Raw genomic sequence first — 23,584 nt, forward strand, 5'->3', positions numbered from 1 at the left:
CATGATGACTACGGAACCCTAAACACGTAAAGGGTTAAGGGACATAAACGAGCAAATCCCATCTCCAATGCGCGGCATACCTAACTTGATGTTTGAAGTAGATCTATTTGTAATACAGAACAGTTATGAACAGATTTACTTACATCCAGTGGAATACCAACATATATATATGGAACAATGCAAAAAACCCTGGCAGCTTTAAAAAAAATACAGTTGTAATACGAGACAAGTAAAATATGGACATTATCGACGATACAAGCAATGCATTAGCCAAAACAGCAGACCTTATGCTGCGTCAGAAGATTGAAAAACTTGGGACTTTCAAAGAGCATGAAGTGTTAACATGTAACTCAACTGCTTTTCTACCACACCTACTATCAAGTCAATCAAAAGCAGCAAATATGATTAATTAATGTTTAAGTAGGTGTGTAGCTCCTTCTTGCAGCTTAACACGTTGCAAACAAGCCAAAACTAATAAACACTAGTAATTAATAAGTTACTTACTACAAACAAGTGATTTAATTCAAATAGGTACCGTTTTTTATTCCTAGGTAAAGTCAATGCAAAGGTTCTCGTAGCAATTTAATCTTAAACTAGTATAAACTGCTAGCATTCACCGTCTGCACAAGCTAAGCGCTTTGTTCGGCATTTGTAGCCGAATAACATGGGAAAACCCATATGTAGCAAAAACCGCCTCTCAGAGAACTCGCCTAGCAGGTCGAGGACTGCCTCCCTGGGGCTGGGTCTGGACTGAGAATGTCTGTAATCTATTTATTTACATGACCAGATGATCTAGATGAGATGATGAATTGATGATAGATGATTCCAGTGAATGTGTTAAACAGGCACATTGTTCAATATAATCTAGATCATCTGCTCATGTAAATAAATAGTTTACGGACATTCTCAAAACAAAATGCCCTGTAAACAACTTTAAAGCAAGAAGAGTAAACAAATCCTATTCCTATTTTGTTAAACCACTTTAAAACATCTGAGGTCGCAATACAGGTCTAAAGTTGCTCGCAATTGTAAACCAATTGAGATTATGCTTTGTCAAGTATAGCCAATAGCAATCGAAAAAGTAATTTTGTCAAACCCCAGTTCATCGTGTGAAGCATAAAATAAAATTCATACATTCTGCTGGTTACATTCAGGAGCTTAACAGTAATTATTTTAACATGTGATACAAATTATTTAAGTGCTCAATAACTTTAAATTATTCTATTAACCTTCCTGACCAAAATCATCCATGAACTTCTTCAACTTGACCATGTCATCATCATTGACTGTAGGCTTAGACGTAGCTAGCGATCGAAGCATGTCTGACATTGTAACTGGAGGTTCGCCCAATTTTTCGCCAGGTACCTCCATCCAAGTCATCTCCATAGCCCCGGGATCACCAGGAGAGCATGGTGTTAAAAGGTCATTCACAATGACATCGGGATCTTTAGGACTAGGCCCAGAAATTTTCTTGAAATGTGTTGCAGATTGGACTTTACGGACTGGCTGCATTAAAGCATCTCTCACTACAATGCTTATATCAGCTCCAGAATAGCCTTCAGTTTTCGCAGCCAGGACTTTCATGTCTTGCTCGCTCAACATGTGTTTTGTGTTTCCTAGGTGAAGCTTGAACATGTCCAATCTAGCGTGTTCCTCTGGCAGAGCAATATAAATACGCTTCTCGAAACGTCGCCTAATAGCAGCATCGAGCACCCAGGGTATATTTGTGGCGCCGAGAACTAAGATACCATCCATATCATTTCCTACACCTTGCATTTGTACAAGGAATTCAGTTTTAATCCTCCTGGCAGATTCAGATTCATTGTCAGAACGTGATGAACATAAAGAATCTATTTCATCAATGAAAATGATACTTGGCTTGTGTTGACGAGCAAGCTCAAATAGGTTCTTGACCAACTTCTCTGATTCACCAAGCCATTTAGAGACAAGATCTGATGAAGAAACTGAAAAGAATGTAGAATTATTTGCTTCAGTAGCAACTGCCTTAGCTAGATAAGATTTACCTGTACCAGGAGGCCCAAAAAGAAGGATGCCCTTCCAAGGTATTCTTTTGCCTGTAAACAAATGGGGAAACTTAATAGGCAGGATAACAGCTTCCTTTAGAGCTTCCTTAGCTGCTTCAAGGCCAGCTACATCACTCCACTTAACATGTGGTTTCTCAACAACAATAGCACCCTCAAGTTTGCCCTGCAATTTCTTTTTCTCAGGATCATCTGAATCACTGTCACTGTCACTCTTTTTGTCTTCACTCTTGGACTCACCATCCTTCACAGGCTTTTTCTTTTTGTCCTTCTTTAGGTACTCTTTTAGTTTTTCAGCCCTATCCAAATATTGAAGGCATTTGGCTCTAATACTTTCCTTGGCCCGTTCACCTTGGGCCTCATATTTAACAGCATGCAAGAAGTATTCAACTCCATGTTCGTAGAGACGTAGGGCCTCCTCATAGTTTTTGTTCTTATCTTCTTCTGTGGCTTTAGTGACAAGGTCGATTGCTTTTTGTAGAGTGTTAGAGGAAGCCATTGTAAATTTTGACCTGGAATCAAACAAATGAAATTCAATTTTTCATTCTCATTTTCATACCCACATTCATAGGGGTTTATTAAATTTGGTTTGCACAACTTCGGGAACAAATCAAAATCAAATTATTTCTACAAATATTCCACCATCAAATCAGACCAATCTACAGTGTGATCTCTGCCCTACCCCTAAAACAGCAGTTTTTTTGAAGAGCAGAAGAGAATACCAGTAAAATAATGTAACAGAATAAGAAATCTACTGATCCACCAAGTTCTTATGAAAATTTGATTAAACATGCTAATGCAAACATTTCATAAAACCCTTATCACAATTAATAAAAGTGACTTTTAATTATACATTAGAATGTTTAAGTTGGTAGCAGTGAAAATAGTACATATGAGAAAGAAAGGAGTGAGTGCTGAGGTGACGCAAGATAGAGGAGAGTGGAAGAGGAAAACATGTTGTGCCGACCCCACATAACATGGGATATGGGATATTTTCGATACAAGTGCGAAAAAGAGGAAATTCGAAACAAGTGGCGATAAATTAAAACACGACCGAAGGGAGTGTTTTAAATCGACACGAGTTGCGAATTACCTATTCACACGTGTATCGAACAATGTTTTACAGTACATATGGCACTTTAAAGTTTCGACATACGCACGAAAAGTGCTATTCTACGCACTAGTGCGGAAAAGTAGCCCCATATGTACTGTAATAGTACATTACGACACAAGTGCATAAAGTAGGAAATTCGCAACAAGTGGCGATAAATTAAAACAAAACCAATTTTAGCGTTCTCTGTGTATTATGTAAGTATACATGTTAGTATTTTTGTGATGTGTGCTTCCCCCTGGGCATCAAAACTATTAAAAGTATTTTGGTAAGTAAATACCAGGCGGCTTAGCCAAGGTGACAATCGCTTGTGCTTCACCATCGCATCGCTTTGTGTCTCTCTATCACTCTTCCATATTAGTGTGACAGTGACAGTTGCGTTTCGTTCGCTATGTAGTGTTAGCGATTGGCATGTTGTCTACGGGGCCAGATGTCAGTTGGTTTTTTTTAATAATGTGGGTGACATAGCCTCTAGCATACAAGAAAAGATGGCAATCAAATTTGAATCAATGGTAGGTATTAGAAAAATAGAGTTAAAATGTTTTGCTTTAAAACCAAACAAAAGCAACACTGTTCCATATGATTAAGATAAAAATTTCATTGTAGGTAATTTGTGCTTATATTAGGACATTGAATCCCAAGAGGATTTTTAAGCAACTTTACCGAAAATTCGATAGTTGTATTCAATTATCGAGTTATATCAGTGTTGCAATAGGATAAATAAAAGGTGCCAAATTCTCTTGTATATACAACAATAAAATTGTATTAATGCTATTATAAATTGAGTCAATTATGTTCAAGAGATACCCACTATCAAGGATAATGGTGAAGGGATAATAATAATTGGCAAATTTTGAAAAGCTTTTCCATACTAAAATAATAAACATAGCCAAACTCCTCTCCACAATACTGATGAGCACAATATACTTAATGACCCATGAGTCACCTAGTAAGAAACAAGATTAGTTAAATCTACAACAGAACAGCTCCTCAAGAACTTGTACTCTGTTAAAGACTCAATCGATATAAGTAAGATGTTCACTTAGTAATTCATGTTTGTGGTGTTTAACTGATGAACGTGTGACTGACTAAAACATTTATCCTGCAGATTAAAGAACCGTCAAGGAGAACAAGTAATGAGAAGATTGTAGGGTGAGGTATAATTGTAAATTTAAATTATTTTACAATACGTACCATTTGCAAATTGGTTAACTTTTTTCCAAACACTTTTAAAACAATGCAGCAAATCAATTAATGCGTAAATTTGTAAGAAAACAGAAATTCAGATTTCCAAATAAGAATTATTTGTCACGAAAAATGAAATGACACAATCGTATAATGTTGCTACACTAAAATAATAAAATTTTAATCACCCTAAGGCCAGGTACGCACGAGTAAAAAGCGTCGTATTCATGGCGTCGGCTTTAATAGCGTTAACACACTATCGCACCGCACCGCGACCTTGGAGTGTCGCACCCATAAGTGAGAGCGAGCTAGTAAGTATTATATTCTTTGATTTATATACACAAACATATTGGTTTAAATAGTAAAAAAGCTCGTATAGTTTATCGATATGACTTTATGCCTCTGGTTCCTCATTGTTAATAATCTTGGCTGTGTGTGTTATTTGTGTTAAGCTACGGTGACAGATGGCTTAGACTTCATCTTTAATAATATGGTATCTATGTTTAAACCCTTGCATTTTTGGAAGAGCGAGGTTTTCTGTCACAAGCATATCTGTTGCTTAAAGCCTGACCAGTAACATCAAGGCCCCAACCACAGTATAATAATGAGTACTAGCGTACAGTATGGACACTCCCTGCCTCCCGTTGAAAGTGCCGCCCACCCACTCTCGGTTACCTCACAGTTACCCTACAATGTCTTATCCATGTCTTATCTCACTCACACAAGCATGGTACGCGTTCACCTACACGAGCTTAGGCTGTTGCGGAGGAACGCGTTTGTTTCATAGATTTGATCGCCAGTGTCCGAGGTGTGCCCCAACGTTGTCGGTTCTCAGTACAAAATTTAATACTCAAACCGTAACCATTTGTGGTGGGCAAGCTGTGTATGTGTGCGTTAAAATGTGTTTGGGTGGGTTTATTGCACGTTTTTAGGGATGTGGATTGTGGACTTGTCGATTTTAATCATGTTATATATCGATACCTACTTACTCTCTACACAGCGGAACGGAATAGGGATTAATTGAAGCTTCGATATCTTCACTAAAAATAAACGCCCTGGAAATGCTAATGGATAATGAATACTTTATAACATAATAGGTAATAAACTCAATTATTGCGAAAAACATATTTTATTTGGTTTTAATGTAACTTTTATATATATTATGTGGCGTTCCATGCCTCCTATAGACAATAATTCAAATAATTATAACTGGGTCATAATTAAGAGTAACTTGAAAAACTTCTAAATTAATGATTACAACGATAAATTCTATAGGTATCTGGTTAAATTTATCGCCCGTATTGGATTTACACAATGTATATAAAGTTATGTTACAATGATTAAAATCTGTTCATTTTAGATAATTAAAAAATCCTTTCAAGTAAAATTTAAACTGTATAAGAGGCCGTATAGTTTATCGATATTACTTTATCGACGTGGCTACATGCCTCTGGTTCCTCATTGTTAATCGTACATAAAATTTGGCTGTGTGTGAGGCTCGGTGACAGATGGCTTGGACTTCATCTTTAATATTTTTATATCTATTATTAATATATGATCATTGTAAAGAGGGCGCTGTTATTCACATGTATAGGGTAACAGTTCAGTTTAGTATGAAAAAAACAACGGGTTGCGCTCAGGGAGTGCCGGCAGAAGTGAAAACTCAATGACTAGTTCAAAATGCACTATGTATAATTAAGGTTAACGCCATCTAGCGTTAGCGTTAATTACTTGAAACCCCTAAGCACATCACTGTTAGTACTTGAGTTATAGTAATACCAGTTAGAGCGAAACTCACTAGATGGCATTTAAATCAATAAAGAAAAACTCAATGACATTACATGTAATAGTTTTTCATTTAATGTCATTGAGTTTTTCTTTATTGATTTAAATGCCATCTTAATGAGTGGCCATCTAAATCTTAAGGCCCCAGTACACAATGGGCCATCGCCGGCCACTCCAAGGGACGCATTTATGCGTTAGAGGGAGCAAGTTATATTGCTATCTCATTCTACCGCATGGCTGCGTCCCTTGGACTTTGCAGTGGCCGGCGATGACCCATTGTGTACTGGGGCCTTTACGGCCACGTGATCGTCTTACGCTGTCTCGAGTTTAACATTTTTTCCCCACCTCAAAAAGTGCACAGCGCCGCTAAAGAAGTTTTCACTTCCAAAATTAGTTCCAGTGAAATTCCGCAACATGGCGCGTGATCATATATTCCTGGTCAGGCTTTAAAAGAAGATCCCAACCCAACCTAACACTTGTACAAAAACCAATGTCATCTTCCTCGCGTTGTCCCGGCATTTTGCCACGGCTCATGGGAGCCTGGGGTCCGCTTGGCAACTAATCCCAGTAATTGGCGTGGGCACTAGTTTTTACGAAAGCGACTGCCATCTGACCTTCCAACCAAGAGGGTAAACTAGGCCCGTATTGGGATTAGTCCGGTTTCCTCACGATGTTTTCCTTCACCGAAAAGCGACTGGTAAATATCAAATGATATTTCGTACATAAGTTCCGAAAAACTCATTGGTACGAGCCAGGGTTCGAACCTGCGACCTCCGGATTGCAAGTCGCACACTGTTACCGCTAGGCCACCAGCGCTTTTTTTTGTACAAATTGTACAAAAACCAATAAATATTTTTAATTTTTTTCAATGACAAGTGGGAACGGGACGTCGCTCTACACATGCGTAGCGCTGTCTCGCTTGCACTTGTGTGGTCAGGGTAAAAAGGCTTCTCTCCGCGTACGAAAATCGATATCGACGATTACACTTAGGGTGGCTCATACCTATATCAAAAATAAAGTAAATTCGTTAGTCCAATGTTCTTTTAAGCCATGAAATCGACTGAATAGTTCATCACTATCACTACATAGTATAAAATAAAGTCGCTTCCCGCTGTCTGTCTGTCTGTATGCTTAGATCTTTAAAACTATTTACGCAACGGATTTTGATGCGGTTTTTTTATATAGATAGTGATTCAAGAGGAAGGTTTATGTATAATTTGTTAACCCGTGCGAAGCCGGGGCGGGTCGCTAGTTTATAATAATTACTAATTAGTAGGTATGCATTTGTTTTTTGTCATCAACGTTGCGTGTCTGACGATTTTATGTAATTATCTTATCGGTAGTAAATTATAATACTATAGGGTGAAATACGTCGAATGGACAAATTGTAGACACGGTAAAATTGATTAACTTTTGCAATAATTGGAGCTGTATAACAAACAACGCGTATTAAGAATACGTTTGAAGGATTCCGCAGCATTTATTGCTATATTAGAAACCAGTAATTTTTTGTCAGCTTCAAAAATGGTAGGCGTTTAATTTTATGGCTCGTCGAGGCGTGGCACCCTATCATATCATACCTACGTTCCTATGTTTTATTTATTTAAAATAATAATGTTTACTTCTGTCGTGTAAGGGTTGATTCAGAGGGAACACGAAAATCGAAATTTTGTTATCTCCTCTCTGTCGCTCGAATAAACAAGAGTAATAGTCTGTGCGGAAAGAGAAAACTCGTAGAATGTATTGGATCCCATACATTTCACGACTCTTTTCTTTACGCACAGACTAGTCTATAAAGACAGACAACGAAATTTCGATTTTCGTGTTTCGAGCCCTTACATTTTTTTTACATGATAACGTATAATTAACTTAAACATTATCGGCGTTATTCATAAACGTCTGCATCGTTTGTACCTCTACAATGATATGCCATATCATTGTAGAGCACCCAGACACATACATACAGTTATTTATTTGCTAACATTTAATTACGCTATGGATGGCGCTATTTCGTTCCGTGTTTTATGACAACGTTTTATGACAACCATATTCATTCTTATCGTTTTGATGTCAAAGTGTACGTTTAAATTAGCCTCCCAGTTTTCTAAAGTTACACTTATGCTGTTTGCTACTACTTCTAACAACCATAATATGTGTTACAAAGAGATGCAAACAGCTAACTTGATTTTTAACACGCACCGCATCAGGTGCCTTCACGTATCTATCTTATAATATGACGGATCTTTAAAATGTAGGCGCTGTAATTTGTAAGAGCCTGATTTATTAGGTGTAAACTACTAGTGTAGGTGTGTTTTTATTAATCTAACTACATTCAAGTAAGCTCTCATCGCTCACAATGCATTATAACACATAAAGAAGTAACTTCAAGAGTATAGTATAGAGTTATAGGTATGGCTAATTTAATTTACTTCATTACAATATGCATATTGCATATGACCACCATTTGTTTCATGCAGTCATTAAGCGCTATAAAACCAGTCATATTAACACAATTTATTGATGAACATAACAATAACTATTGTTCTTTGAAAATTATTAAAAATACAGCAGCGTTGAAAGATGTAACTATGGTCAATGTTAAGAACAACAAATTCCTTGATTATATTTATTCGTTGTATATTAAAACGCAGGTGAGGACCTTTTTGGCTACAAGACTTAAACAGCACAACGAAGCTTATATAGTTCATTGCGATAACCTCGAAGAGTGCGAAAACGGATTTGACGATTTGGTAAAGGATATATACTGGAATCCCAATACAATATTTTTCGTAACGGTCAAACACTTTAGCTGTCGCCAAGAAGATTTTTTCAGAAAACTACATCATCTATACGTTTTCAAAACAGTACTTGTGCTTCATGATTATGTATTTTTTTATGATTTTCAACTTGGGGAACATTGTGATTTTACTGTAAATGCTATTAGGGAGTATAAATGTGACAGTCTCTCGTCAGACAACGATTCACCTATTTGGGCAGATATTAAAGCCTCTTTGGAAGAACGACATAAAACACCGTACTCGGAATGCAATATATCTGTGGTAGTGAGCGTTTCGGATCCACTAGTATTTATGCCATTGGATACCCATGACGAGCCATTTGGATATGAAGAAGAATTCATAAGAATTTTAAAGAGAATTAATTTCAGTGATATTTTCATTTCATATAATTCAAATTTGACCAGAAATGGCTTGGTTTGTGAAAATCACACAGTTTCAGGTATTCTTGGGTTGCTTCAACGAGGTGTTGTAGACTACCTTTTGGGAGGAACAATTCTCTCCCATTACAGATTGCAAGTTTTTGATTTTACTTACCCTCATTTTTTTGACGATTTCGTGTTAATAGTACCAAAAGCAAGGCAAATTGATAAATGGGAAGTACTGTACAAAGTGTTTAAGCCATTGGTATGGGGGCTTATTTCCCTAGCGTTTGTATGTGTGACTCTAGTAGGGTATTTTTTAGAATTTAGTTTTAACAGGAACTTGTACCACTTAGTTTTAACGACATTAGATATGTTCAGTTACTTAACTAATAATCCGCCTAAAAAAAAGATTACATGTTTTGTGTTATCATGGGCTTTATTTGCTTGGCTAATTATGAGTTTCTACCAAAGCGACTTAACAAGTAAATTTACAAGACCGATGTATTATAGCCAAGTTAATTCCTTGCCCGAAATACTAAGCCATAACTATAAACTGTACTTAAGTAGAGCTAATTATAATTATATGAAGGGAAGCGCGGAGCTGGATATGGGAGGATTAGTACAGAAGAGCACGATATGTAAAACCGACCTTGACGCTTTAAAAGCAGTTGCTTATAAAAGAAAACGGTACACAGTTGTCTCTAGGTTGAATTACCTTTATTCTAAAGCAGAGTTTTATAATGATAAAGGTGAAGCAATGCTACACCAGGTGGTAGTTCCATATTTCCGTATCTTCAAAACAGGTTACTTAAGAAAAGGTAACCCCAATTTAAAGCGAATACGCTTTCTTGAACGTCACGTCATTGCTTTTGGATTTCAGCATAGGTCTATGTTAGCATATATTCATATGAACAAACTAAAGTATTACAAAAATAAACATAATCTTTCGAAACCAGTGTTATTTAACGACATAGCCGGAGTTTATTACACATATCTTTGTGGTTGTGGAATTTCATTGGTAGCATTTTTAATTGAAGTTGTTTTTAGTAAGTTTTGTTGGTTTCGTTATTGATTTGTATATATTTAATTATTGAGATATAGTTTGTTTCAAAATGGCGTGCTGCATGCTTGCTACAGAAAATATTGTTTCATATGTATACTTACAGTTTGGAATGCATGGAGAAAAAATCTGAATATCTTGTGAATGTTTGGTATTGATACCAACAGTACATTTATTTTAATTTAAAAAAATACCAAGGTAGTTAGTGAAAATAAAAAGTGTCATATTACTGATTCTTAATGTTTTATAATTGTATTATAGGTCTTCTTAATAATAATAAATGCATAGAAAAAGATATGTAAGTTTTCTTTTATACTATTATTTACTTGGAGGATATAATCAAACGGAGACGCCATGTCTGTAATTTTCTGTACAAAACAGTCTGCCGATTTTTGCGGGGGAGGGGAACGTCAAATGTATGCGTAACGTAAAAATAGCCATGTCAGATAAACGTCAGTCCATACATTGTGTATGACCGTTGGCCGCCTATTTTCGACAGAGGGGAAAGCCTGTTAATGGCTACTCCGTTTAGTTGTATCCTCCAAGATTATTTATGATCATGATCTATTATGATCTTACAGGACAATTCGAGTTACAGTTGTTCGAACTGTTTCCGATAATCAATACTGATTTGTCAGTGTCAAAAGGAAAAAATATCACTTTGATGAGTAGGTATAAAAAATGATGAAACAATAAAAATAATAGATACCTACTTTAATTTATTTTCCTTCGTACTGCATTTTATAAAAAAAAACTATACCTATTGTGAAGTCTCCAGTGTTGCTTTGTATAATTTAAATTTTCCTACAAATTTTTTCACCTCATCTTTTGGATATGGTTTCAGTGCAAGACAAGTGGCTGTATTTTCTGGTTGTTCAATCCATAATTTATGAGCTATGTCGTTTTCTTTCAGTTTCTCAGCCAACTTCTTCAGTGTTTCTTCATTTGGAACCTGTTACAGAAATGACTACATTAACACCATTTGTTAAGAGCCTCTAGTAAAAATATTCTTATAGTTCATTCTAATATTAGACGTTTGATTTATAATTTATAATTAATCAATTTATATAGGTACTCTAATATTACTAACCTCTAAAACTACCTTGTGCATATTGTCTAAATCGTTCAAATAACGTACTGTCTGCTCGTCGTCTTTGTAAAGGTGTAAAACTGCCGTAGCTGCATGGCATGCTTGTGCTACCAATGCTCCAATAGACCAACCCAATTCTTTTAACAAATCACTTCGCAACAAAACATATTGAACTACTGTAATAGACATGGTGAAACCTCTTTCTGACTTGTAACGTAAACGTTTATATTGAAGAAGGTACTCATCAACTTCCTGTACGGTCAATTATATATACTTTATTGCTTATTTTTTTCATAACACCGCGGTAACATGCTGTATTTATTTAACACCACTGACTTAATACAGTAGTACTACAGTCGGCACCTATTTTGCACATGAGATATTTGTCAAATTTGACATTTGCAATGGATTGGTTGCGAATTATTAACAGACGCTCAAACCCACAAACCTAACAAACAAGTAGTGTAATATAAAACCTATTATACACAACTGAATCGATAATACGCTACTCCCGCATTTCGTCATCTGGCAACATTGCCACACTGACACTTGTTCACCTGACAAACTGTCATGCACGGCACGTCAAAAACAAACCACATAATTAAATAAAATATCTTGGATCTTGGTTTGAGATTTATAAAGTTGTGAAAGAATTTTGGCCATCTGATAAAGAAGACAGCCGAGGAGTCTAATATTAGAAATGGCATCTGGCCTCGAGAACTACGTGAACCAAACAGTGTCTGTCATAACATCCGATGGACGTAATTTCATTGGCACGCTGAAGGGTTTTGACCAAACAATAAACATTATACTAGACGAATCCCATGAAAGAGTATTTTCATCGTCTACTGGAGTGGCGCAAGTGGTGCTTGGGCTGCATATCATCCGAGGAGACAATGTTGCAATCGTGGGACAAATAGACGAATCCATTGATAGCAGACTGGACCTCGGCAATATTAAAGCTGAACCTTTAGGTGTAATAGCGCATTAAATTGGTAATAAATAAACATTATTTGTAATTTACAGTGTGTTTTATATTCCAATAATTTATTATATACCTATCTTAAATTATCATTACTTATAAAAAATTTACGAGGTGGACAACATTTACATTAATAACCTGCATGAACTTGCAGATTATACATTGATTTAAATGCTACTACACCAAATTAGGTTTAACATAATAAGATCAAACTCAACAAATATTTTGATGAGAAACCAACAGCCACACTTTCTAAAGAATCTTATGAGAAAGTCATGTTTCTACTCGTAGATTCAGATAATATTCTATTTCTTACCGATTTTTGGGTTTATATTTTCAAACAAGTTACAAGAGACTGAATACCAGCAGTTTTGCTGAGCTGCAATGCATAGTACTACTACACAAACTTGTAAATTGAATTTTAACAACAATTGTTGTTATTACTGTTATTAGTGAATAAATATATTTTTATTTATCTATTTGTAATCCCTATAAACTATTAGAAGTTAGAAAGTATGTATGTACCTACATCACAAAAATATCATTTAAGTATGTAATGTACAGTTATGCTCATAAAGACTTTTTACTTTAATCTTTTTGATGCTAATGACGAATTATTAGTCAGTCACAGACCACAGAGCAACATAGACATGCATAAAGTTCAATTTCAGTTTTGACACTTTGGTGTTGTGGCGTCCGAGTGACAGCTTTTGTGTTTGCAACGGCTTCAAAAAAGAGACAGTTTACAAATTCTTAGGCAAGCAAACACTATTTAAGGTGAAAAAATAATAGACATGCGGTAATCATATCATTTCAGTTTTATTGCACAAAATTATGTACAAAATTAGATCCATTATTTACATACATTCAACTAAACCCCAATTGTTCGTCAAAAGAAGACAAATTTTCATTCAATCCAGTATTCCTAATACGGAAGATAAACAAATTGTGCTCATCTAATAACATACAAGCAGCATGTAGCTTTGTCATAGCAAACTTGATATATTGATCCTTTGCAATATAATGCATAAACTATTTAGGAATATTCCGTCCTACTTGCATTGGCTGTCAAAACTAGCTCTTGATGTCTGAAAAGAATTTTTATTAGTAAGTACCTAATAGATTTAACTTTATCTCTTTAAAAAAAAAGTGATGTATGTATTACAAAACGATTATTAGTGAAATATTGCAATTTTTAACTAAATATGTAAACAAACGAAAGTTGACTTATTAAATATTTCTCTTTATAAAACATTTTCTTCTCAATAATGTGCTGGGTCTGGGTCTTATAGTGATAAGAAAAAGGTAGTACTCAGTGTAGTAGGTACTATCCTCATTTGTTATATCTCTATTTTTTCTATGTGAGGGATTAAATCGGTACACGGCGGGATGAAGTTGATAACTCGCGGGAAAAAATGGAAGAAATTTGAACCTTATGTGATTTAATTTAAAGTTCTAATTTCTTCAACAAAATATCTCGAGTTATCAGCTCCTTCCCGCCGTGTACGGAAATAAGGGTGACAAGTTATATTGGAATATCTCTGCCTTGCTTAACTTTAGAGAAAACATATTCATATTTTAAGCCCCGTTAGCCCCGTCTCCATATCGCGCGGCAAGCTATCGAACATTGGCTCGCACGGCAGCCGCGCGCAATGGATACCTGAGGGCCTACCGCGAACCACGTTCGACGTGTTGCCTCTTTGTCGCACTTGTAAATTCGTACGTAAGTGTGACAGGGAGGCAACACGTCGAACGTGGTTCGCGGTAGGCCCTCTGGTTGGTTCGCGAGCTAGCGATGTGACGAGTCCACTTTTTTTCAATTCGAATCATTCGAATCTTCGAATCATTCGAATCTATTCGAATAAGAGGGCCTACCGCGAACCACGTTCGACGTGTTACCTCCCTGTCACACTTACGTACGAATTTACAAGTGCGACAGAGAGGCAACACGTCGAACGTGGTTCGCGGTAGGCGCTCTGATAACTCGACTCGCCCATCGCTATTGCGAGTCAGCGCGTCAATGTTCGATAGTTTGCCGCGCGATATGGAGACGGAGCTTTATGCTTCTTTTGAAACATTGTTTTACTTTCTTTCCTTTCTTATCTATCTATATATATATATAAATATATATAAATATATATATAAATGCAAGTGTCCTGACTGACTGACTGATTCATCAACGCTGAGCCGAAACTACAAAAGCTAGAAAGTTGAAATTTGCACACTAGGTTGCATTTGTAAAGTGTACAAGAGATAAGAAGCGCGATTTTGAAAAATTCAACCCCTAAGGGTAACCCCCTAAAGGGGATGAAAGGTTGTATGGGGTTCAAGTTTTAGTTTAAGCTAGAAATTTGAAACTTTGTGAAAATGTATTATATTAAAAAACAAGAAAACTAATTTCAGCGTTTTCGAAAATTCATCCCCCAAGGTGGTGAAAAAGGGGTTGAAAGTTTGTATGGAGATCAAATATTTTTGTGAGTGTGTGACTTTAAATTTTGTATATGGGTATATTATTATAAGACAGGAAAAGTAATTTCAGCGTTTTTGAAAATTCAACCCCTAACAGGGTTAAAAAGGGGTTGAAAGTTTTAATCCATTACACATGCTTTGAAACTTAGAAAGGCATAATAGCCGATTACAAAAAAAAGTAATTGCGACGTTTTAGGAAATTCAACCCCTAAGGGGGTAAAAAAGGGGATGAAACTTGGTCTTGGAGTCCAAATTTTATTTTAAGCTAGGACCTTGAAACTTTGCAAAAAGGTATTAAATTAAAAAACAAGAAAACTAATTTCAGCGTTTTTTAAAATTCATCCCCCGAGGTGGTGAAAAAGGGGTTGAAAGTTTGTACGGAGATCAAATATTATTGAGTGCGGGACTTGAGTATTTGTATAAAGCCATATTATTAAAACTGATACTGATACTGATACTAGGGGTAACTCCAGCCAGCAGATCCTGCAGCAAGGACTAGGAAGAGGAGACTACAGGGGGGAGGCGTAGTTGAGGCAAGTATAAAGCCATATTATTAAAACTCAAGAAAAGTAATTTCAGCGTTTTTAAAAATTCATCCCTTAAAAGGGTTAAAAAGGGGATGAAAGGTTGTATGGGGTTCAAGATTTATAATATCATAAGTCTATCATATCTACTTGAAAACTAAATATACAACAAAATGATACTTCAATAAAAATAAACATTTTACGATCACAGAAAGGTCAGTAAGCATGTAATACTAATGTATTCATTTATGTATGTTCAATTAGAATACATATAGGTACTTTATAAAATAAATAAATAATTTAGTAAGTACACCTTTTAGTGGTTGTAGAATAGCAACAATGGTTACCTACTTTCCAAGCAATTCCAAAGATGTTTGCACAAAAAGGTTAGTGCACAATACATATATGTAATTAGTCAAATATTATTGAATATACCTACTTTAATATGATGTTCAATTTGTTAAATTACTAGTAATTAAGTGGTACTCCTATGATCAATTTATGATAGCCTACTAACCAACTTAATCTATACAGGTACCTTGTAAAGCTAACTTCAAGCCACTTAATCTTTATATATTTGGACTTTTATGCCACTCCTGGAATATGGAAATACCTAGTTAAAATAAACTAGTTTGGCGATTCTGTGATAAATACCTATCGTGTAATATTAAGTACACGTGTTAATCACCTTGATTGGAGGTATTTCACGAAATTGTTTTGAGTTGCCTTAGCACTGCCTTAGTTAGGAGATCAATGTACTTAGTTTTTTGTAAATTCAAGGATCTTCTGGGCGATTACTCAACCAAGCGTAATATAACATAAAATGGTCTAATATCACAGGAGATCAGCTGAGTATTATGTGCACCATCATTTATGCTTTTGGAACATTTAATACCTAATCCTGTCACTTATCCAAGAACGAGCCCCGTAAAATTGACAACGATTTCAAGAGCAACGAAACCTGTCTAGTCAGTTTGCTATATTATCCTTACTTACTAGATCTGGGCATCTGGCAGCTGTTAATCGGTGGAGGTCAGACTAAAACTTTTTAGTTGGAAACAGAAATGCAATTGCAAGTGAAAAGTGCCTAAGTTGTCTGTTTTATAGAGGGTGAGTCCCATATTTTATAGCACTGCGTTGCAATATTGCGGAGGCAACGACAATGAATAACGTTAGAAGTCACCTTGGTACTTGTTTTCCTCAAATTATATTCGAATGTTATACATAAGTAAATACTAGTGTCCGACCGAAACATGTTATTTTGCCGAAACCGAAACCGAAACCGAATGTTCGGCTTTGGCTCTAGTTTCGGCCGAAACCGAAACCGAAACTTTAGAAGACTTGTTAAAATCGTTGAAAAAATGTCATAAAACCGCTTTTAAACTCATATTAAGGGGCTGTCAACCCTAATGTCCTTGAAATTGATGTTACTTAAGGGGCTCCGCCACGCCAATGACCTTCGATCTGAATCCCTTAGTTTTCTTGTTTTTGTAGCTTATCATATTAACAGCAACGGCTTTAAGCAATATAGTATTCCATATTTACTTCAAAGTTCATTGTCTTCGAGATATTTGGCATCAAATTTGAACAATTTTATGTGTCTGAAATTAAAATCAATTTGTCAAAACATTTACTTACTTATACCTAAACCGCTAACGAGTACTCATACTCATACTCATACTCTCAGTACCTAATATTACACAAATAATCCACATTTATTTTTATTTCAATAGTTTTCTTATAATTCGCTTGAGCGCTGGTGGCCTAGCGATAGCGGTGAGTAAGACCGTGCGATTTACAATCCAAAGGTCGCAGGTACAAATACTACAAACCCCGGCTCGTACACCAATGAGTTTTTCGGAACTTAAAAAAAAAACTTATGTACGAAATATCATTTGATATTTACCATTGAGGAAGCCGGACTAGCCCGATAAAGCCTAGTTTACCCTCTGGATTGGAAGGTCAGGGCAATGGCAGTCGCTTTCCTAAAAACTAGTGCCGACGCCAATTCTTGGGATTAGTTGTCAAGTGGACCCCATCCCCATGCTCCCATGAGCCGTGGCCAAAATGCTGGGATAACGCGAGGAAGATGATGAGTTTTCTTATTATTCCCTTGCCCAGGCCCAGTAACATGCGACAGTGCTATCATGAGATAATGAGTAAATGATTACTACCTACGATACAATTAGACAGTGTGCGCGTTTTAGGTATTGACAGCCTCTTAAGACTGCGTCGACCGTTCAGTGGCCCCATGATTAGTGGAATTGTGTTTAATAATAAACCGATTAATTTCTGTATACATAAATCAGTAGGTATATGTATTAATACTATTAATATTGTTGTCCTACTTGTTCCACAACTTTTATTAGTCTTTGTCACATAGTTTAGTTTCATAGAACGAAGTACCATTGCGTATGTTTCGGCTCGGCCGAAAGGTTCGGCCGTTTTTTGGCCGAAACCGAAACTACGGCCGAAACATTATTTTTTGGCCGAAACCGAAACCGAAACCGAACCTTCGGTCGGACACTAGTAAATACACGTAGTACTGCACCAAACCCAGAACTCTAAAACGAGCATTCTTCAAATGGCCTGGATTCTCCGATTTCCACCAATGTCATAAGGATTTAAATGGTAACTACCTACCTTACCTAATATGTAGTTTATGAGATATTGGCCAAAAACGAAATAAGTACCTACCTATTTACATTCAGTTTATCATTCTTAATTGTTTATAACTTATGTAACTTTTTATGTGTTAATAAACGCTATTTAACATTAAGGATAGTATAACTAGACAGGGTTTGTTGCTCTCGAAATCGTTAACATATAAAAGTAGGTACCTATTTCCGGAGCACTCACTCAGACTCAGTCTTTTATCATATGTCATAGTGTCATACCCACAATTTAAAACAAGAAATATTTATATGTATGATAATATTTAAGAGCAACTTACACAAGAAGCCATCAAGAATAGTAGTTTGTGTTACAAGGGATCAAAATGATATATTTCCGACAAGGGCGTACATTGAATCCTGAGTGTAATGAGGGATTCAAGTGTTAACGCCCAAGACGAAATAATTTTGATACCGTGTGACACATACTGCTTTTCACATCAACTATGAGGAAAATAAAAAAATCTTAGTGTTTACACAAACTGATGCTTAAAAAACAGATTATTTAAGCTAAAAAAATAATGTGCAAAAAAATGAAAAAATAGTGTGCTAGAACAGAAAAGTGTTACTTTGCTCCCTCCTAGCAGGGAGGAAAAGTGCCACTTTGGGAAGGGAAGAAAAAGCTCTTTTCTGAATAGAAGGTGTGAAAAGTATATTTTTCAGCTAATGTAAAAGATAATTATCATGAACCCGGTAGCAGTAACTGAACATTCCTGAACAACTACATTAATGATAACTTAATAAGCAACTTAATACCAAAAGTAGGTAGTGGATATGTGATGTTACCTTTGCATCTTCTCCTTGTATTTTTGTGTATTATAAGTTTGGAAAAACTGTTTTCCATATTCGAAAGTTGCTATCATTATAGCACATGCTGGTGCTACTTTAAATATTCGAGGTAGCAAGCCTGTGAAAAGCCCTTTAACACCATGGTTTCTGTAGATATTTTTAGCGATGTCTTGCATATTGGAAGCCCTCTGACGATGTTTGTTGTCTGTAAACGATAACAATTTTATTGTAGGTAGGTAGATACCTACTCTTGAAATTTCTATTGATGTTTACAATACAAACTCATTACAGCGCAGGTCATAATCTTATGTTTTTTACCCTTAAATCGACAAAATACACGGAAAATCGTGAGGTTGAACGATTATTACAGTTAAGATTAGAATTATGTGGCTCAGGCCCTTCATCCCAACCCCGGCTCACCTCCAAGCATAAACATTTGTTTGGGTGCCAATTATGTAGGTATCTTATTTGCAGTGGACTGTACTGTGGATTTTCTGTTGGAGGTGTAGAATTGTAGATACTGATACTGAATGACAAACCTGAGTAAATTTCCTTTTCACCCAATTCTATTTGTTGGTGTGTCTTCACTACGTCAAAAGGTAGTGTGATGAAAGCAGCCAGCTGTAAACATAAAATTTACCTACTTATATAACATTATCTATAAGAAAAATACTAGTACTAGTAATAGTTGGTGTGAAAGAAGTAGGTAAGTCGTCTAGCAAACCTTATACTTTGTGTAGGTACGAATCTTAATGAAATTCATGATTTAGAAATATAAAACTCAATCAGATAGTGGTATTAATCATAATAAACCCATTAACCATACATTTAAATTGCAAATACTTACACTGCCTGCAACGGAACCACAAAAGAAATTGAACAAAAATGTGTTTTTATCAGGATTGGCATCAGGTGGACTGAACTTTCTTTTTACTGTTTCAAATGTTGTCCAATATATACCTGAAATTAAAGTAGGGATGTTAAGTGAAGTCCCTATAGGTACTTCATGGTATTACCTACTAAGTTGTGATTTATTATATTTATTGGAGTAACAAAGACACTTAAAATACTTTACCCGAAAATGGAACATCTCTGAGAAGAGTAGATCCCAGTCCTCTAAATAATCCTCGGTAACCTTCGTATTTCACAACCTGTCTTAAGGCGGCATTGATTTCTGAAAGATCAAGTGTGATAGAGGCCATAATCATAGTAGTTTATTGTTTATGTTGATATGAGTTGGATAAAAAATAATATTACACATATTAAATAAAATAATTTGATTAGTTCCCTAATTATTGCATTTGCATGGGCATGTGGTGCAAAAAAGCCTATGACTTTTTAACTCCGTGATCACGGTACCTGGCAGCTGTTCGTGAAATGAAGCGTGCCATTATTCGAAAGGAAACCTTTGTAAGTACCTAACAATGAAAAGTTACAAAAACGAATCCTACTACTGGTCTTTTTTGTATCCAGAACAGTTGTTCCAGACATTAGAGGATCTTCTCTACTATAAATTAAATATATGTCAGGTGCCCAGATTAAATACATACAATACAATATGTGCCATATTATAAACTAGTTAGTTACCTCTAAAAATAACAGACTGTTTTCTTGTGCTTGAAAGCTTAGTTTTGGTTTTACCTGAGTAAGTGAGTTTTTTTGACTGCATCTTTGTTCTTATCAGTTCCAGTGGGCTGACAATAGTCACAGCTATGGTCCTAGCTGTTGCACCAGACATCAATGGTATCCACATGGGTTGATCAGCTGAAATATTTTAAGATCCATAATATTTTTATCCATTTAGTATGATATTTTGCTTTTTTTTTAAATGGTAATTAATTTTTTTTTACTTTTAAGGGATGGTGGGCAGATGCGGGAGCTAACAGTTCTAATTAAACGGAAACTTACTTGTCTTTGTAAGGTTATTATATAATGTTTTTGTTTTGTATCTGAGTTGTTCATATGTAACAAAATATATCACAGTACAGGGAAGAGCCAAAATCAGTGTTGGACTCAAACCAGACCATAAAGCAGGAACTCCTTCCAATTTAGCAATTTTATAGAAAGCATCCTGTAACATTTAATAAATATTACTTAACCTGTCGTCTACCCAGAACAAAAACAAACCGTTAAAAAAAAGCATACTACCGCGGCTGGAGATTTCCGTCCAGTATTTTGTGACCCGTATTTGTTGCGTACGGAGATTACCGGCCATTTTAACCCCAGTCGAAAAATAAAGCTGCTTTTCAACTGCAAATTTGCTTGGGTGCAAAACAAAATCCGTAATAACAAATCGGGGGTGGCCCATGCAGGTGGGTAGCCTTATACCTTATACGAATTAAAAATATGTACCGACGAAAAGACAGCCCTGTGTGCCTATTACGCATATGCACACGCATGGCTACAGTATGGCATAGTCGTATGGGGAAATAGTTGCGATGCATCAAAATTATTTTTACTTCAAAAACGGTGCCTTCGAATTATTGCAAACATAGGTATTATGACAAGCTGTAAGGAGTACTTCATTCATCATAATATCTTAACTCTACCGTCGTTGTACATTTTAGAAGTAAGCACTTTCGTTAAAAACAACATTTCCCTTTTCCCGCAGTACTCTCGTCCATCTAACTTACGACCCAATACAAGATTAGCCCGCCCTAACTCAAACATGAAAATGATCCACTCTGGTCCATTTGCCATGTCAGTCAATATATATAATAAAATTCCAAAGTCAATACAGGTGGAAACAAACATAAATAGATTTAAAGTGCAATTAAAGCAATATCTAATTAGCAAAGCATATTATTGTATCCAAGATTTTTTAAGTGAGATCTAGATGTTTAGTTTAGTTTTTAGTTAGTCTGTTATGTTGCTATACCCTCGCAGGGTTCATGTTGAAACTGTACTTAGCCCTAAGATCCTCTGTACACATGAAATGCAATAAAATATATGAGTATGAGAGTATGAGTAGCGACGACGGACACAGGCAACAAACAATTGGCCGCTAATCTCCGGCCTAGGTAGACAGAGGGGTGCTTTTTTTTGACAGCTTGGTAGACGACAAGTTATAAAAAGATTAAAACGATACAGGAAATATAAAGTTAAGGCACATTATCAGAATAAATAAATAAAACAACTTATACTAAATAAAAGTTTTGGTACCATAGTTCCGTGGAAGTGTACTCGGCGTGGTATCCAACCTGTTTCACCACAGGGACATAGATGTTCCATCAAACCATTGCAGTATAGGTAACATTTATTAGACAATAATGCCTTCTGTTGTGCTTGCAAACGTATTTTAACCACGTCCAAGGGAGTCACTGAAAAAAAAATACGCAAATTTACCAAACAAATTATATGAAGGTCACATTAAAATAAATATTCAGATATTATTCTTACTGAATAATGAGGTTACAAGTGCACCGGAACATGCTGATGCCATTTGCTGAAACGGTGTTATTCGGAATTGAGGGTCATCTTCTCTAATCATTTTTTTTTTTAAATTGGCCGCAACAGTGGATAAAAGGTCTAAGAGAGCAATAAGATTTAAATAAAGACGATGTTTTTTCCTGATTTCATCATATGACAGTCTTTTCTGTCTTGTCCTGTTTTCAGTGTTGCCAGGGCTCTGGAGTCATAAGTTACGTTTCGTTTCCCTAAAAGTCACGTTTTTGCTGCCTAAGTCACATTTTTATAGTATGGGTTGGTAAATCGATTTTGTTAGAAGAAATTCAGAAAATATAGCTGATCTTGACAGTAGAAAAAGGCGGCAAATATGAAAAATGTAGGCGCGAAGGGATAACGTCCCATAGAAAATTTGAATTTCGCGCCTTTATTTACTGACAAGATTTGGTTGACCAGCTATATGATTTTTCTTTATACTTAATGCTATTTGTGATCGATTTCATGAATTGTAAGTTCCTTTTTTTATTTCTTGATTTTTTTCTTGTTGAAAACGAAAAAAAAATACGATAAGTAATAAGTTAAGTCAGTCAAATAACTTTGTCAGTAGAAAAACGCGCGAAATTAAATTTTTCTATGGGAAGATAGACCCTTCGCGCCTACTTTTTTTAAATTTGCCGCTTCTTTCTACTTACTGAAATGGCTTGACATACTATAGTATAGGCCTGTCCAGACGAGGACAATTTTTCGCCAAACTGATTAAATTGTCCGATCAAATCAGGACCTGCGGACACAGACGCTAATTTGGCTCGCCGATTATGATTTATGACCGATACTACGAATACAATGGGGTACAGACGCAAGAATACTAATTTGTGACGCTAGTTTTCGCAGTTAGGGGCATTTTTTTAATTTACAGCTGTCAAATATCACCATAAAATTAAAATTGATGAAATTGGTCAAATTGGTGTTTGCCTCCGCACGTCCTGATTTGATCAATTGTCTTCGTCTGGACACGCCTTAATCTAGCACATGAGTCCACAAACTATACCTGGTCAACCAAATCTTGTCAGTTAAACAAAGGCGCGAAATTCAAATTTTCTATGGGACGATATCCCTTCTAGTGATGGGCAGGACATCAATTTAAAATGAGTTTGTATGAGTACCTCTTTTTCAAAAATGAGGTGTTACAATGTCTTACTTCAAATGAGGTGAGGTACTGGCATATTTGCATATTTTCAGCATCGGCATCGGCTATTTTTTCCGATAAGTTCAGAGCTTATTGGAGTTATCGGCAACAAAAACTAGTTAAA

General features: G+C 35.8%; 5 protein-coding genes across 5 annotated transcripts; 2 read left to right on the top strand and 3 right to left on the bottom strand.

Annotated features, from left to right (window-relative positions):
• Positions 1-987: 987 nt before the first annotated feature.
• LOC134658343 (vacuolar protein sorting-associated protein 4) lies at positions 988-4,498 on the bottom strand. The gene is made up of 2 exons (XM_063513973.1): positions 4,348-4,498; positions 988-2,554 (listed from the first exon to the last, which is right to left on the bottom strand). The coding sequence occupies exon 2, from the start codon at positions 2,539-2,541 to the stop codon at positions 1,225-1,227; it is 1,317 nt and encodes a 438-aa protein (XP_063370043.1). The 5' UTR covers positions 2,542-2,554; positions 4,348-4,498; the 3' UTR covers positions 988-1,224.
• Positions 4,499-8,543: 4,045 nt separating this feature from the next.
• Positions 8,544-10,428, top strand: LOC134657559 (uncharacterized). The gene has a single exon (XM_063513139.1). It carries the CDS (start codon positions 8,577-8,579, stop codon positions 10,353-10,355), a length of 1,779 nt encoding a protein of 592 aa, XP_063369209.1. The 5' UTR covers positions 8,544-8,576; the 3' UTR covers positions 10,356-10,428.
• Positions 10,429-11,103: 675 nt separating this feature from the next.
• Positions 11,104-11,667, bottom strand: LOC134657581 (putative peptidyl-tRNA hydrolase PTRHD1). The gene is made up of 2 exons (XM_063513161.1): positions 11,434-11,667; positions 11,104-11,295 (listed from the first exon to the last, which is right to left on the bottom strand). Exons 1-2 carry the CDS (start codon positions 11,620-11,622, stop codon positions 11,104-11,106), a joined length of 381 nt encoding a protein of 126 aa, XP_063369231.1. The 5' UTR covers positions 11,623-11,667.
• Positions 11,668-12,054: 387 nt separating this feature from the next.
• On the top strand, positions 12,055-12,456 carry LOC134657593 (U6 snRNA-associated Sm-like protein LSm8). The gene has a single exon (XM_063513165.1). It carries the CDS (start codon positions 12,134-12,136, stop codon positions 12,422-12,424), a length of 291 nt encoding a protein of 96 aa, XP_063369235.1. The 5' UTR covers positions 12,055-12,133; the 3' UTR covers positions 12,425-12,456.
• A 785-nt stretch (positions 12,457-13,241) lies between these two features.
• LOC134657570 (probable mitochondrial glutathione transporter SLC25A40) lies at positions 13,242-22,393 on the bottom strand. Its single transcript, XM_063513150.1, has 9 exons — positions 22,269-22,393; positions 22,032-22,189; positions 20,778-20,940; positions 20,511-20,633; positions 19,945-20,043; positions 19,717-19,829; positions 19,409-19,490; positions 18,867-19,074; positions 13,242-13,503 (listed from the first exon to the last, which is right to left on the bottom strand). Exons 1-9 carry the CDS (start codon positions 22,357-22,359, stop codon positions 13,452-13,454), a joined length of 1,089 nt encoding a protein of 362 aa, XP_063369220.1. The 5' UTR covers positions 22,360-22,393; the 3' UTR covers positions 13,242-13,451.
• Positions 22,394-23,584: the final 1,191 nt, after the last annotated feature.

The sequence above is a fragment of the Cydia amplana genome, chromosome 2 (genome assembly GCF_948474715.1).
Source record: "Cydia amplana chromosome 2, ilCydAmpl1.1, whole genome shotgun sequence".
Taxonomy (NCBI): Eukaryota; Metazoa; Arthropoda; class Insecta; order Lepidoptera; family Tortricidae; genus Cydia; species Cydia amplana.

What these genes read in the sequence shown, in the direction of transcription:
- LOC134657559 (XM_063513139.1), top strand. Translation starts at nt 8,577, where the DNA reads ATGACCACCATTTGTTTCATGCAGTCATTAAGCGCTATAAAACCAGTC.
- LOC134658343 (XM_063513973.1), bottom strand. Translation starts at nt 2,541, where the DNA reads ATGGCTTCCTCTAACACTCTACAAAAAGCAATCGACCTTGTCACTAAA.
- LOC134657593 (XM_063513165.1), top strand. Translation starts at nt 12,134, where the DNA reads ATGGCATCTGGCCTCGAGAACTACGTGAACCAAACAGTGTCTGTCATA.
- LOC134657570 (XM_063513150.1), bottom strand. Translation starts at nt 22,359, where the DNA reads ATGATTAGAGAAGATGACCCTCAATTCCGAATAACACCGTTTCAGCAA. An exon ending in TACACTTCCACGGAACTATG is followed by an intron (nt 20,941 to 22,031) that starts GTACCAAAACTT and finishes TAAATGTTACAG; the next exon opens with GATGCTTTCTATAAAATTGC. An exon ending in TACAAGGAGAAGATGCAAAG is followed by an intron (nt 13,504 to 18,866) that starts GTAACATCACAT and finishes AATTCTTTTCAG; the next exon opens with ACATCAAGAGCTAGTTTTGA.
- LOC134657581 (XM_063513161.1), bottom strand. Translation starts at nt 11,622, where the DNA reads ATGTCTATTACAGTAGTTCAATATGTTTTGTTGCGAAGTGATTTGTTA. An exon ending in TGCACAAGGTAGTTTTAGAG is followed by an intron (nt 11,296 to 11,433) that starts GTTAGTAATATT and finishes TTTCTGTAACAG; the next exon opens with GTTCCAAATGAAGAAACACT.